Source organism: Stylophora pistillata, chromosome 12 (genome assembly GCF_964205215.1).
Source record: "Stylophora pistillata chromosome 12, jaStyPist1.2, whole genome shotgun sequence".
In the NCBI taxonomy this organism is placed as follows: Eukaryota; Metazoa; Cnidaria; class Anthozoa; order Scleractinia; family Pocilloporidae; genus Stylophora; species Stylophora pistillata.
The window spans coordinates 3,797,764-3,813,568 of NC_142530.1; the positions used below are offsets into that span (position 1 = coordinate 3,797,764).

A 15,805-nucleotide genomic window follows, 5' to 3' on the forward strand; every position below is an offset into this window, starting at 1 on the left:
TTAATAACGGATTAACCAGTGCACATTTCCAGTTTAATGCGAACGAACCAGACTCAAGGGACAGATTAATGACTTTAGTAATAACTGCAAGAAGCACGTCAATACAGTTAATCACCAAAGACGTTGGCATGGGATCCAAAATACAACTTTTCTTAGGAAAACCGTCAATGAGTTTACGCACATCTCCTTCTGACAATAGTTTAAAATGATCCATCAAAGCACCAGACCATGATTCAGTATCATCGCTAAAAACTTCTAATAAAGCTGAAGATGTTAGCTTATCAAGCTTAGCGTTAATCGTTCTGATCTTATCAATAAAGAACGTGCCCATCTCATTGGCAAGAGTTAATAAATTATTTGATGGTGGAAAAGGAACAACATGATCATGCTTCCGTAGTTTCTTGGTTGCCGTGAACAAATCCCTCGGATTGGAACTGTTCTTATCGATGAATTCCTTAAAAAATTCACAACGCGCAGTATTCATAAGATAAGTGGTGTAGTTCCTATTAGATTTAAATTCCAAAAAATCAGAAGCACAGCCAGTTCGGCGCCATTTTTTTCTGCCCTTCGCCTTTCCTTCCTCGCTTGTTTAATATCATTATTAAACCAGGGCACAAGAGGTCTGATTTTAAATCTCTTAGTTAACAGCGGAGCATGAAGATCAAGAAGTGAAGAAAGGGTTGAATTATAACATTCATCAAGATCATCTAGGGTGTTAGGACTATTCAGGCACAACTTAGTCATCAGTCAAATCCCCTCCAGAAGTTCAAACCATATAAATGATTTTTTCAGGAGAATGTATGATCAAATTAATAAAGAGATTTAAGGGTGGGAAAGCGGCCGTAAGGTTCTGTGAAGTTGCTTTAATTAGAGGTGAAAAGTGATTTACAGTTTGCTTTTTAAATTTCTTGCGATACATAGAGTTTTACATGCACATTTCAACTTAACAGTGTTTTTAGGATAGCTGTAGTATATTGATATCAAAATGCTGCATTTCTTACGATGCGCTTTGAGATTTCTTACCTTGTGTGGTTTTCATGTTAGTGGACTTAATCGTTTTGCGCTGGGAGAGTAAGCCACATTCTTTTAATTACTACGAAAAAGTTGTAAAGGGCCAATTTTGGTTGCGTTGAATGTTAATCGAATACTAACACAATCAAACTGCACTGAGCTGAGCAGCATCATTTTGTAACTGAAGGATCTCGCTAATTATGAACATCAAGTGTGTTGGTGTATTACCAAAAGATCATAGTGACTTAGGACAGATGTTCGGTCCGAAAGAGCGAATGACCAACTGGGACCTTGAACTACAACAAACGGCGGAGCAAACTAATTAATTTTGTTTTATCCTCATCTTGAAAAAAACCTACTTATGGTGCCTAGCTTTTAAATAACACGACTCTGAAGTAATTTCTGCGCTAGAATCCTTCGAAAGGTTCATGAACTACCTTCAAAGATGACAAGTCAATTGTACGTACACACTTAGTGATTCAAGCAATCTGATTGGTTTGCTATATCTTTCTTACAATAATAACGATCATTCCTTGAAAAAGAGGTGGATGGCAAAGCGACGGGTGAGTATTCCTCTACTCTGCACCTCAGTTTCAAAGAATAACTTTATCATGATAACCCTGCCAGCTTTTGACTCAAGAACAAGTTGATCGGTTTTTCTACATTTCATTGGTGATTAAAATAAGAAAAAAGCATTTTTATTTTGGAAGCCGATCATCTTGATCTCACCCATTGGTTGTTCCTGCACTATAAGGTTGAAACTTACATCTGTGTTCATACCTAAGACGAACGAGGTTTCGGTACAAAAAGATTTCGCTTCGAGGTAGTTTTACGTTGCAAATTCTTTTAAAATGTGTTTTTTTACATCATCGCGTCGTAAGAGCATTCGTCCTGTACTAAATACAGTGGAACCCCTCTAAACCGGACCCTCATTAAACTGGAATCCTCTCTATACGGGACCTTTTTTTCGGCCCCAAAATCTCTGTCATACATTTTCTCTATTTTTATCCTCAATAAACCGGAACCCCTCACTTCCGGAAACCAGACTCTTTTTTCAGTCCGTAATCACATACTGACAATGAAATTGACCTCGTTAAACCGGACGTGAAAGTTTTAAGCGTACCGCCAAAATGAAATCACACGTTTTAAAACGTGATTAAAATTAAAATCGTAATCAAGCAGCTGTGAAATCCCAATCAGAAGTGAGAAACGCACATCCGCTAGTTACTCATTGTTCGTGTACCATGTAATAATGATAATAATAATAATAATAATACTTCATTTATTATTTATATTGCGCATAAATCTGTATGCATATAATCTAATGCGCATTACAAATGTCTTTAAAAAATACTAAATATATATATATATATATGTATATATTGATAAGGAGCATTCCAGCGTAATAATTGGTTATATATACAGAGGATATATATAACCAATTTTATTAAAAATTGGATAATTGGATAATGCAATTCAAGACTTTTTATTGGCTTAGCCATTATGGTATATGAGCCAATATACCATAATCTACAAATATGGTAAGCGTGCGCGTCGGGTTAAAATTAAAAGGGAGCTAAAAAATTTAAGATTTGGTGAGATTTGTCTAAGATCTTGGGGGCGTTTTTAATAAAACAATTATTCCACTCGCGCTTGTTGGATATGAGATGATTATAGCCAACTCGGCGCTACAGGCTTCGTTGGCTATCTATCATCTCATATCCAACGCACGCTCGTGGAATAATTGTTAAATAGTGAGCGCAGCGAACGAGTGAGAGATACTTTCAGCACGAGAAGATAAAATTCGTATCCCCAAGCGGCCATGTAATGTTCTGTTTATTATATAGATACTGATGAAATTTCCACATAAAAGACAACTTTTTTTATTCATTTTCGAAACAGCAATAGGGTAATTATGTTGGTAACCATGACCACACCAATATCCTCACACGTGAAAGATAAAAATAGTATCTTCCCTGCGCGCGGTGAAGATATGATTTTTTAGTAAAAGGAGAAATCCTGGTATTTCATCAGTATCTATATAATAAATATATATATATATATGGGTATGTAAGATTATAGTATTAATTATATGAAGAAAATTAAACATAACCCTATAAAAAACTATTTACAAATAAGTACATCAAATAAATTAAATCTAATAAAAAGCTAATCTTAAAAAGTAAGTCTTTAAGGAGCTCTTGAATTTTGACAAGTTTCTCTCGTTACGAAGCTCCAGAGGGAGGCTGTTCCAGTGTCTGGGTGCTGCAGCAGAAAATGCGCGATCACTTAATGTTTTCAAAGTTTTGTTCGGTTTTAACGACAGAAGTCCTTTATTTGAACTAAGGTTATAACCACTATTCTCTTTAATAGTAATTAAATCTCTCAAATATCTGGGGGCTAGTCCATGGAGTGCCTTGAAAGTCATTAGAACTACTTTAAATTCGATTCTGAATTTTACTGGAAGCCAGTGTAGAGATCTTAGAACTGGTGTCACATGGTCAAACCTTGGTATATTGAAAATCAATCTTCATGCTGAATTCTGAAGGCGCTGTAACTTGTTAACATACTTTAGGGGCAGTCCACATAGAATTTTGTTACAGTAATCAATACGTCCAATTATTAGTGTGTGAACTAATGATTGTATTGCCTCATTACTTAAGTATTTCCTAATACGCCTTACATTAATTAGATGGTAATATGCAGCCTTACATGTGTGATTTATATGAGCATGCATGCTCATGTTGTCATCAAACCAAGATCATAAATTTTTCACAGAGGAAACTGAAGATACGCAGGCATCATCTTAATAGAGCTAATATGGACCTTTGACAACTGCTGCCGTGTCCCTATAAAAATAAATTCTGACTTCCTATCACTGATCTTAAGCTTGTCCCATAACATCCACGCTCGTATGTCACGTATGCAATGTTCCATGGCAGCAACAGCATCTTCAGCGCTTGACGCAGACTCTGGCTTAAATAACAAATATAATTGCGTATCATCAGCATACGTATGTACACTAGGAAGGCGCCTACCAACCACTTCAGACAATTTGCTCGCATAAATCTTGAACAATAGCGGTCCCAAGCATGACACCTTGGGGAACGCCTTCTTGAAGATCGAAAGTATCTGAGCAGTATCCATCGAGTGAAATCCGCTGAATGCGCCCAGAGAGGTACGAAGAAAACCACCTCAATGCAGTCCCTCTTATTCCAAAGCTAGATTTGAGGCGGGATAATAGCACAGAGTGGTCCACGGTGTCAAATGCTGCGCTAAGATCGAGTAACACTAATAATACAACATGTTGACTATTCACAGACATCAGAATGTCATTTTGTATCTTTGGAAGCGCTGTCTCTGTACCATGGCCCTTTCTGTAAGCAGACTGATTGGGACAAATGAGCATGCACCTGATCAAACACTGCACGTTCTGCAAGTTTTGAGACGTACTGAAGATTGCTAACTGGTCGAAGATTGTTGAAGTCATTCACCTCCGCTTTCTTATATCTTGGATCAACAAGTGCCTCCTTCCACACATCCGGAAAATGAGCTGCTAGTAAGGATGAATTTATCATTGTGGTTATCACTAGTAGCAAATTCTCAAGGGATTCGACAACCAATTTTGTCGCCGATGTACTGGTACTTACAGTCTGACAGTACATTATGCTGAATAAAATTGCCTTATGGGTAAAACCTCAATACACCGGACACCCCTCTAAACCGTACATTTCCTCCGGTCCCAAGAACGTCCGGCTTTGAGGGTTGCTCTGTATATGCATATTTAGGTTCCTTGTACTTTCTTCTCAACCTATTCCTGGATTTATATTTAAATATATAACAGCTGATTTTGCTTGTAAAGAGCTGTAATCATTTCTGGTCAATTTTCGGCTTCCAGTCGTTATGAGGATTTTTCGAACGTGTAGTTGACAACCAGCGTTACGACCATTTGATCTAAGATCATTACGACTGGATATGAAAAGCAGTGGTAAGGATAATCTCATGTATTTTAAGGTCATAGGAACGCCTCAAGCACTATCTTTTCGCAGCCTCCGCTCATTTCATTCAAGCGCGACAAAAACATAGGCAAATTTTTGGTCAGAAGTTCTTTTCAGACTAATGACCAACCAGGCACTTTTAAATGCGCTCGTGCACGATGCAAAACGTGTCCTTTCATTCACAACACTGAGAAAATATCGGGACCCAAACGATCCATTAAGATCACCGATCACTTTACGTGCGCCTCCGCCAATGTAATCTATTGCATAACTTGCACTTATTGCAAAAAGATCTACATCGGTGAAACAGGTAGAAGACTAGGTGACCGATTCCGAGAACACCTTCGCGATGTGGAGAGGAGTGACAAGGGCACATCGAAACCAGTCGCTAGACATTTTAATTTACCTAATCATTCTAAGCAACATATGGCAATCTGCGGTCTATCCTTACACTTAGGTAGCACGGAAAGCCGTAAAACTCTTGAACAAAAGCTCATCTTTCAAACCGGCAGTCTAATTCCCACGGGTATCAACGAACGCTTTTCACTCCACTAATTTATTCGTGTTTTTCTCGTTGCCAAGTTCCCACCGATAACATAGCTCCATTTTCTGCCTTTAAAAGCACACACAACCTACAATTCCTCTATTCACTCCGACGAAGGGCTAACGCTCGAAACGTCAGTTTTTATAATCGTAATGGTGGCCAATTTACCATTTCGACTTTGTTGATATATTCAAATTACCTCAATATGATTGTTCGCTTGACAAATTCCTCTCACAATCTGTCCATGTTAATGGCACCCTCTCGGATTCAGTCTACTCTTACACTTGGGGTATCTCAAGGCTCTGTCTTGGGCCGTTATAATTCATCCTACCTAGTAGTCCGCCATTTTAACCAGGTCTGTTCTTTTTTGGCCGTAAAAGTGTTCAGATCATTCAATCTATCTATTGCATCAATCAACGTTATGCTCTATTCCAAGGACTTCCTTTCTCATTATTGGGAAAATTTCTGGAATCATTTATATTAACAAGGTAAAAAACTCCTACAAAGTCCTGACTCAAGATACATCTCTATATTGGCATGAGCACATCAATAAGATTTTTAGAGGAGTAACTCGCTCATTAAACTCGATGGGAAGGATCCGCAAATGTTTAAATACTGACACTTGTAAAACATTCCTGTTTTACTCTTACAATATTGTGACCTTAAAGAAAAAGGGAGCTCCTACTATACTTCAAACGAGGATCGGTGAGGAGCACACAGAAAATTTATATCGCGAGATAGGTCGGGTCTCTGTATGAAGTTTAGAGTTTTCGCAAGAGTCTGACTGTGATAGAAACTGTTGTTGTTTATTATGGTTTTATAGATAGATGTACCTTTAATCGTTAGTCTCACGATGTAGAGTCAGGCTATTAATTGTATTGATCAAGACAATAGATAAGCCTGACTCTATATCTTCACGCAAGAAATTAAACGTTCATCTATCTACAATACCACGATGAAAACGATATTTTCTATAACCAGTTAGAACATTTCAACAACAAAAAACGTGGTAAGTATAATATTATTTTCATAACCACCACACGTTTGTGACTGAGATATTTCTCATAGAAATCTCAAGCTTCCTTTAGGAAAGCTTTTACAAAGAACCTATACTGTATCCTGATGGATCTTTGCTTAGATGAATACGATAGCGGTAAGACCTCTCAAGATCAAAAGCGCTGCAGGACTCTTGTTAACCTCGTTGGAACTCAAGGGATTAATGTTTTATTTCCCAGCAACGTTAGCTTTATGTTGATAATTTACAAGAACAAAGAATAAGATAACCGTCAGCAGCCATACTTTTTGCAACAACTATGAGGTACAGGGAACTTTCTCCTTCATTTTGCTAACTTAAGACACGGCAGAAAGACCAAGAGGTGCACAGCAACACGTCTTTTATTTTATTGCTAATTATGTGGCTTTTTGAGTCACACCAACTGCTGCTCCAGCAAAGCGTTATCCCATCAATAGCAACCAAGAGTAATGATGGTAAATGAATTTGCTACATTTTCCACACCGCATCTTACCAATACAAACTTGGATTACGAAGAGAATATAATACCTACCATGAACGCCTGTGTGTCTTAAAAAATGCAGATCATCCGTTCGGCAAATTTCAGAAATCTTGGATAGACACAAAGCGTTCATCTAATACATGTACACCTGGTTCAGATTGACAGTCTACGTACGGTATGAGCTTTTTATATAAACATTTAGGCTACTGCTACATGTACTGCATCTTTGAAAGTGAAGCCTAAAACTTTTTCCGTTTCGTTTAGTTGTTTTTCTGGCTTAAGTGACATTCAGTGCTACGACCAATCCATTTACTGAATACTAACGTTAGGTGCAGATATCATACTAAGAGCTTTGCTGATTTGTTATGTGACCACTTATTTCAGGTTAGTAATGTCTTTGCCATCGAGCTCTTTATGTGCTTTAAGAGAAATTTATATTTCAGTGAAATTCTTATTTCGTGATCTCGTTAATAAATCTATTCCCTCATAGTGCTCGAGATTTAATGGCTTTTTGGTAGTCGTGATGAAGGCGTTCCTTAGTATATTGAAAGAGCTACTTCCATGAAATTGGAACAAGCATACTTTCCTTGCTTCGTAAGATTTTCTCTGAAGTACTGAACAATAACACTGGTGATTACGATGAAAAGGTGAAAATGTTGATTTTTGATGACGCACGCGCCATCAACGACAAGACGACTGCAATTCCCAAGATTGTCCAAAAGAATAACAGAAGTTTTCTTCTCTACTAAACAACCCAACGATTTAAAAGAAAAAAGTTTATGTGGACGGCATTGAATTAGGTAATCTTTGGCAAAGTGGTAAAAACTGGAGAAGGTGGGAGTTAATTCTCATCAGTCCTCAGTCTTGGAGCCAAACTACTTCGCAAAGCTATGAATTTCGCCACGAAAGCACTCCCTGGTATTGCAACTAATCTCTACTACTAACTGGAAGATCTTTTGCAGCCGTACTGTAGATACTAATAATCCCAAAAGCCTACCCGCTACCTAGGATCAAAAAACAAAGTTTTTCATAGCACCTTATCAAAAAAGGAAGCTGTTCTGGTTCTACTGCCCTACTATTTGAAGAAGATTATATAACTGTGTTGCCATACTCGTTTCTATCTATCTGGTTTTTCCATAAACTAAACGGGTCGTGAGAGAGCAAACAGTCCCATGTTAAATGAAGCATGCATCATCCTTCATGCAGGTCTTCTGCTCTCCTGAAGCGCCACTTTCTGTTTCATTCTTCGAGTATTCCTTTTGCTTTGTTGAGGCACAATTTTCTGCCTTATTCTTCTTTTGCTCTGGTGGTGCGTTAGCCTCTACTTCAGCAAGAGCCATCGTGTGTTCAACTGTTTCATATCTAGATAAAGTGAACATTCAATAGTTATTCAAACGGACACTATTTTTAAGGGAGACGGGGTCTGGATTAAAGATTTCCTTAGCCCGAGTTCAATTTTTGCGCATCGTCTGAATCTGTATCCCATGTCGAGAGATGTCTTGTAGTTTTGTTGCAACTTAGGATCTCTTTTTTTCAACACCCTAACCACTCTTGGTCGAGTGGTTAGGGGGCTGAACTTGTAATCCGGTGTCCCGGGTTCAAATCCTCCATCCTGCCACTCACTGGATTTGTTCTCGGTTGCCCCTAGTTCAACTCCTCAACTGCGCTCTGTAAAGAGCCCACTGGTCTGCCTTCTGCCGGTGGAGATTTTTAAGCACTTAGTTAGTTTACATTGTGGCTGAAAAGCCCCTAAGGGGAAGCTTCAATTTACGTATTTATTTATTTATCATTTATTTTTGCACACAAACTATTTAAGCTCTTCCCCGTTCTGTTGTTGGCACACCAGGCTAGAGGGAACAAAATGAAACTTGATTATATTCAGATTCCTTTCTGTTCTGAATTGCCGCTGTAACATTGTAACGTGGTTTGATAGAAGCCTCTGATCAAAATTGTGACATTTGGTTTCAATCAGGTTTTCTCCAAGAGATTTGGTCGACCAATCACCTTTTACACCAATATCGCCTCCCAGTTAGCTCAATGGATAGAGCACTGGACTGTTGTGCGGGAGGTCGAGGGTTCGAGCCCCGGCCCGACCAACACTCAAGGTCTTAGAATATTTTGAGAATAATATGCTGCCTTTCAAGAAAGGAAATCAAGAAATGGTTAGATATTCTAGTCTTCTCGGATAGGGACGAATAAATTTAGGACCTGTCTCCTGCAGGAGGGGTAGGAAACGTTTATTTTCCACGCACGAGATTACTATGTGACGTATGTCCTCCCCGGGGTGGGATGGGTGGGTTGGGTTTAGGTGGATGAACCTAGTAGGGGACTACGTGTTCTATTGTTCTTCCACCTGTACAATGTACAAATCTTTAGAAACGAAATCTCTGCAAAGATAGCCGGAAATGTTTTTCTTATTGTAATTGTTCTTGTTTTTTTCTGATACCTTAGTAAAATAAGTGCCTTTACAAACCTACGTATACAGTATTCTGTATTTTCAATCATAATGTTTAAGTTTAAGTTCACTCACTTATGCATTTGCCGAGTGTCTGCCAACGATCCAGATGACGCTTTTGAAGCGATAGGCAGCACCAAGACTTTCGTTTGAGTGGAACGATGACATTTTTTGCTGCTGTTTTTAACGACTCCAACATTTCGCTTGCGAAACTCCATTTTGATCTCATCTATGCTGTCGACATGAAGAGTGAAACTTATAGCTCCACTGTCTTTCACAGCTGTAGCAAGAGACGGTTTCTCTATTCCTCCTGTGTCAAGCTGAGTTTTCATCAAGTTATTACCAACCATACCACGAACTTCTCCTTGCAAGTCGTTAAGGGGAAGTACCAAGCCCAGACAGCAAGAAAAGGACCACTGCGGGTTTTTGCGCCAATTTTGATAGTACTTGTACAAGAAGATTGAGTACTGAACTGAAGTAAAGATAAAACCAAGCGTTGTTACTTAAATGCTTTTTATAAAAGAAAGACCTGCTTTATTACAATTATAAGCAAAGTAACTTTTGCGTGCGGTTGATTTAACAATAGTCCTGGGCGTAACATTTTTTTTTCAAAGATTCAGTTACTTTTGTGCTATGTGTAAGAATTTAAAAAGAAAAAATTATTTCCTATTCTGTCTTCAATTTTTATAATAGGCGATACCAACGTATGCACCTCTTTAGCCGGAACCATTTCTGAATAGAACGAAAGGAGAGAAAACAGTTGTCTTAAATATATGGGGGGTTTTCTACATTTAGCCACAGTTCAGTTGATATCCTGGAAGAGGGAAAGTATTAAAACTGATCAATCTTATCCGCTTGGCTTGAAATAGGACTAATATTATTATAATATTATATATCAAATTTTAAATATCAGCCTCTCTTACCGATAACCAGTCCAATCACCAGAGTATTAGCACCGAGCGTGAGCATTTTCATGACTGCTGCGTCTTTGTGTTGATCCACTGTGTCTGATATATTCTCTGCTGGGATTCTGCTGACAGCGCCAATGCCCACGTTTACGATGGTGACGGCGAGGGACGCCGACATTAGTAAATTTTCGGAAGCATCTTTTATGGGTTTCACCCAGCAGAAGAGCACTCCAAACATGCCAGCAACGACCCAAGCCAAGCCAATATAGGATCTGCTCTCCTGTCCGATAAGTACAACACCAGAAGTAAGTACAACTTTGCGAGACATTTCAACTAGTTCCCAGTACCAGGCTTCAGGTTTGTAGTTCTCGAAAAGGAACCTCAACCCATCAATCATCTCCATGCCAGAGCCAACATGGTTTTCTGTAGACAAGATGACTCTCCGTTGCCTCCAAAGTGCGATAAACAAAGCGGCGGGCAGGGCAACAGCGTACACGGTCGAAGCGTAAGCTAAAATCATCCAATGGTTGTATGTGACTCCTTGGCATTTTATGCTGTAATCTGCTTTGGCGTACCTGTTACACAACTCTTCTTTGTCATCTCTGCAGACTTCTCTGCAAGCTAATGGTAAGACGTTGACTGTCTTGGAAAAGGTACCCAGGTATGTCACGTATAAAAAGAAAAATATATGTTTATAGAGCAGCCGTTTCGTTTGCCTGACTTTGGTTGGCTTTTCGTCGTCTCTCGAGATCATTGCCTTATACACAATGTAACCCACACTTGTTGCGCCAATGGCAGTGACATTCGCTGTTAAAATCAAGAGCAGCTCTTCAAAGGCGTCCACACGTAACCCTGGAAATAGACAGTGGAGGGGTGCGATCTGAAACAGATTCAGCTGAAGTATTCCGGAATAAGTGGCGACAACTTGGAGTGAATCTGGCCATTCGATGTACGAGAAAGCTGTCAGTATGCCGTGTGTGACCTGATAAAAACCAATAAGTATCTTCAGCTTGGAAAAAAACATATCTATTAGATACTGGCCTCGGTCCTCTCTCATTGTTGCCTTCCTCTTCCAGCTCAGGAATATAAAAATAAGAAATGAAACGAGCGCGATGATCGATAACTGTACCACAATCCACGCCCTTGAGGGACATTTTGCACAGGAATCCAGTTGCTTGCAGTATCCTGAAGAACAAACTGCGCAAAGTGGACCTTCATACCCATCTCCACACGGCGAGTCCAGGCCACCCTTGCAAGACTTCTCTATTGGGCACCTGTAGGCTGCTGGGATAGCATGCGGGTATTGTACGGAAGAATTATCCAATGCTGGAAGAGAAGCCAAAAGATTCTGTATGAAATCCTGGTAACGTTGTCTGTATGACTCGTTACGCCACTGCCACCAATATCCAGGTTTTAATGAGGCATATTCATCTTGGCAAACCAGTCCACCACCTTTGTTACATTTGCGACATCCAGCAAATAGATGGGTTCGATAAAATCCATCCAAACAAGGACAAGCACGATATCCAGCGAAAAAGTCACTCTCCGTTCCTATGAAAATTTCAAATTGTATAAATGTAGTTCATGTTACTCAACTGGCACTAAAGTTAAATTCTCTATTAATTGAAATAAAACTATTGAAGTTTTGTTCTTCTTATGTTTTCCTAAAAGGTAACTCCTTGACTTATTTAACCTTTCGGCATATCCAGTTCGGTCTTTTCTCAATTTGTTTTGCCGTATGTTATGTCGATACTAATTTTTTTATTCATCAGATCAGTTTATATATTTTTGTTCCATTTTTCTCTCGACCTGTATACAGAGTGGAAATGCAACGCCTCCTAGTTAAAAAGCGATGTTAAAGTAATAGCTAACAGGCATTGGGAGCCTTTTCCCTAACGATACGGACTAAACGCTAAACCAAAAATAGTGTGGTATGAATTAAGTTTACATGCAGATAACTTTAAAAAGTTTTTAGTTTAATTCTCGAAGTTAACTATAAATCAAGAGTGAACATTTTGAGACAAGCCTGATAAGTATTGAGCTCAAGGTAGCATGGGTACTGAGGGGGGCCGAGTTAGGTCATTATAGTTTCTTACCAAGGGGGCATGCCTTGCAATCGAGGATTGATTTGCCAGGTTTTTTGTCAAATGCAATATAAGAACCATTTGGACATTTCTTGCAGCCTTCTGCGACGTAGGCAAGAGTATCAGAGTAGAAGCCACCTAATAAAAAAATTCATCGTTCTGTGAAATATCCCAAGTGACCAATACTGGTAATTAATTTTACGACATATATGTCAAGGTAAGACAGGGAAATAGCTTTAAAGAAACTAAACACTATCAAGACAATGAACTCATAAAGTGCAAAGTCGAGATGGCAAACTATGGATCAAGATCACTTCAAATACCACTGCAAATGGTGATCTTTTACCGCCGAGACTTACTAGGCAATTACGCAGCAGAGGCCATGATTATATATTGCCTAGAGTTCGTACTTCACGTTTTAAATCCACTTTTGTAAATAGATCGATGTCTTTTTAGCATTGTCTGCCATTCATATTTAGTTATATTTTCTATCTTAATCTGTTTTATATTTCATTCTTTGTAAATAATGACACGGTTTATGGATTATTGCTTTTAGTAAAGACTATTATCATTATTTAACAATTGGTTCATGCTTTAACGTGCACTATCGAGTTATAGAGCACGCGGGAAGTTTGGAGAGCACGAAAGAAGTGTAAGAGTTGCCCGAGGCGATAGCCGAGGGCAACTCTAGCTTCTTGAGTGCTCTCCAAACTTCCCGCGTGCTCCATAACTCGATAGTGCACGCTAAAGCATAAACCAATTGTTAATTAGTAATAGTTAAGATAATTGTGATATACACAGAATCGCTTCAACAGTAAATTAACCAAATTTATGTTTATAGTTATAGTGTCCAAAATTGGACGATAGTGTCCAAAATCAGACATTTGTGTTCAAAATCGGATATTAGTGTCTATAATCGGACGCCAGTGTCCAAAATAGGACTCGACTGTCTCAAATCGAATACTAGTGTCGGAAACTGGAGATTATCGAGCCTTGGAGGCAAACGATTTTTAACACTGGTGTCCAATTTAAGCACTAATGTCTAAAGTTTGACAATAGTAAACAAAATAGACAGGACACTAGTGTCCAAAATTGGACTCTAGTGTCAAGAATTGGACACTATTGTCCATAACCGCATACTTGTTTACAATGGGACACTGGTGTCCAAAACTGGAGACTCTAGTTTCCTAAAATTGGACACTAGAGTTTAAAATCGGTCACTAGAGTTCGTGTATTTTTATTTTTTATCGAATGCGAGTAAATTCAAGATTTGAAACTAAAACTGCAGCGAGTAAACCTGACTGATTATCTATTATATTATTATATACGACTGATTATAATGAGGACGACGACGGAGAAGCTTATTTACCAATATAATTTAACTATGATCTGGAAACATCTAAGAATAGGTTTACATTAGAGGAAATTTTCCGGGCTCATAAATGTTATCGAATTCATCAATTTAAGGGTTATCGGATTCATGGGCGATTACTCTGGATTTTCCCTAACTGGGGAATATTCGGTCGCGTAATGCATTTAGACCAATCGAGAGCGAGCAAAAATATTTGATGGATTAGAATTGCCAATATAATCATGGTTTAACAGAAGATTTACCCTTAACTCATATAACTCTCCTCCACGTAAGAAATCCGCTCGCGAGCGTTTTGTTTCAACATTTGTTTCTTGTTTCTTTTTTGATTACGGTGCGCATCGAACACTTTTGTCTTGCTTTTTACTGATATCTCTGAGTAGCGAGCGATTTTTGCGTGACCAACTAAAACTTGGCAGTAACAAGGGATATTCCTCAAGCTGTAATCCGGAATTTTCAAAACTTACTCGTTCGTTTATCATTTAGATCAGAGAGCACTATGCTGTTCTTACAGAAAGTAAATAATTGTTTGTTCATAAATTCGCGCCAGAGAACACTTAGGAAAAGTGAACTTCCCACCCAATGCTTTAACGATTAATGGTAAATCCGCGCCTTGCAAAAAAAAATTATAATAATCATTGAAGGATAAAATACAAATGAACCTCTAGACTATGCTCATATATTTGTAATTGGACTTTATCGGTTCCTCGAATCTCGAAGTAAATTGTTTGCTCCTCGGAACAGATATTTTCCGCGGAGAGATATTGGAGCATATTTTCGCGCCATCGGTGGCTAATGTTTGCATACATCAGCACCAAAAAAGGTACGCTTCATTCTTTTTGTTTTTTCTTTAATCCTAACAGGTATAGAGTGATTTCATAATTATTTTTAATACAAAAACGAAGGTTTTAAGAGACGCTGGCATTTAAATGTTTGGTTAAGATCCCTCAGATTGTGCTCTCTCCAATATCTTGAATTATATTTACTTTTCAACGGATCAGTAAAGCCTTTCCTTCCTCAAAATGATTCATTTTATTTTAATTTCGGTGACAGCTACTCATGGTTCATCAGAAATTGATTAAAAAATAGAACTCTCGACAACATACCTGGTGGACATTCTGTGCAGTTGTTATTATTTGGTACGGAAGAATTCGAAAACGTTCCTAAAGGACACGGCAGGAATATGAAGTCGGAACCAGTGGCAGTTTTCGTATAACCCATCGACAACATGGCAGGCTGAAGAACATGGAACAAGTAAGTGTTCTCATACTCTTGGTGGACCTTGATAGCTTCTTCTCTTTGACCGACAGGATTCCTAAGGCGGGAAGAGATTTACATTAAACGATTTGATAGGCTGAACGTGAGTACCCTGGTAGCTGCTACTTGACAAAAACAGAAGGGCAACATCCTCGAACAGCATAGATGTTTCGCAATATTAAGCCGGGGTCTACTACCAGGCGCGACCAACCGATGAAAGTTTATTTCCTCTGATCACGTCATTAAACTTGAATACGAAAAGAATGAGAATTTCATCCGATACTGTCTACAGTGCGCTACAAAACAAAATTGCAGCCAAGTTAAGGTCTCAAACTCAAATGAGGATTGTTAAACACTGAAAGCGGCCAGAATGGTTACGGAGTTGTCCATACTTATGCCTATGTTATAATTCAAAGGAGTAGTTAATTCATCTCAAACGCTGTGCTAGCGTTACGAGTTCAATGTCCAGCCCAAACACAACTTCCCATGAAAAATTTCCATAACGGATACCGATGTGTCCCTTTGTGACCAACGTAGAAAGGAGCTCATCCCCTCACCCGCTGGCGACCAATGACATGAAGTCGAAGCTTTTTTCGATTTTCATATAATGCAGTGGAGACGCAATCAGAATTCAACAGGTGTTTCTGTTGTACATAACTATGTGC

At 38.7% G+C, this 15,805-nt stretch overlaps 1 protein-coding gene across 1 annotated transcript; it reads right to left on the minus strand.

The window, feature by feature from the left end:
- Positions 1-6,932: 6,932 nt before the first annotated feature.
- On the minus strand, positions 6,933-15,761 carry LOC148718442 (cysteine repeat modular protein A-like). The gene is made up of 5 exons (XM_088741781.1): positions 14,990-15,761; positions 12,527-12,652; positions 10,446-11,981; positions 9,598-9,994; positions 6,933-8,429 (listed from the first exon to the last, which is right to left on the minus strand). Exons 1-5 carry the CDS (start codon positions 15,111-15,113, stop codon positions 8,243-8,245), a joined length of 2,370 nt encoding a protein of 789 aa, XP_088597907.1. The 5' UTR covers positions 15,114-15,761; the 3' UTR covers positions 6,933-8,242.
- Between the last annotated feature and the right edge of the window lie 44 nt (positions 15,762-15,805).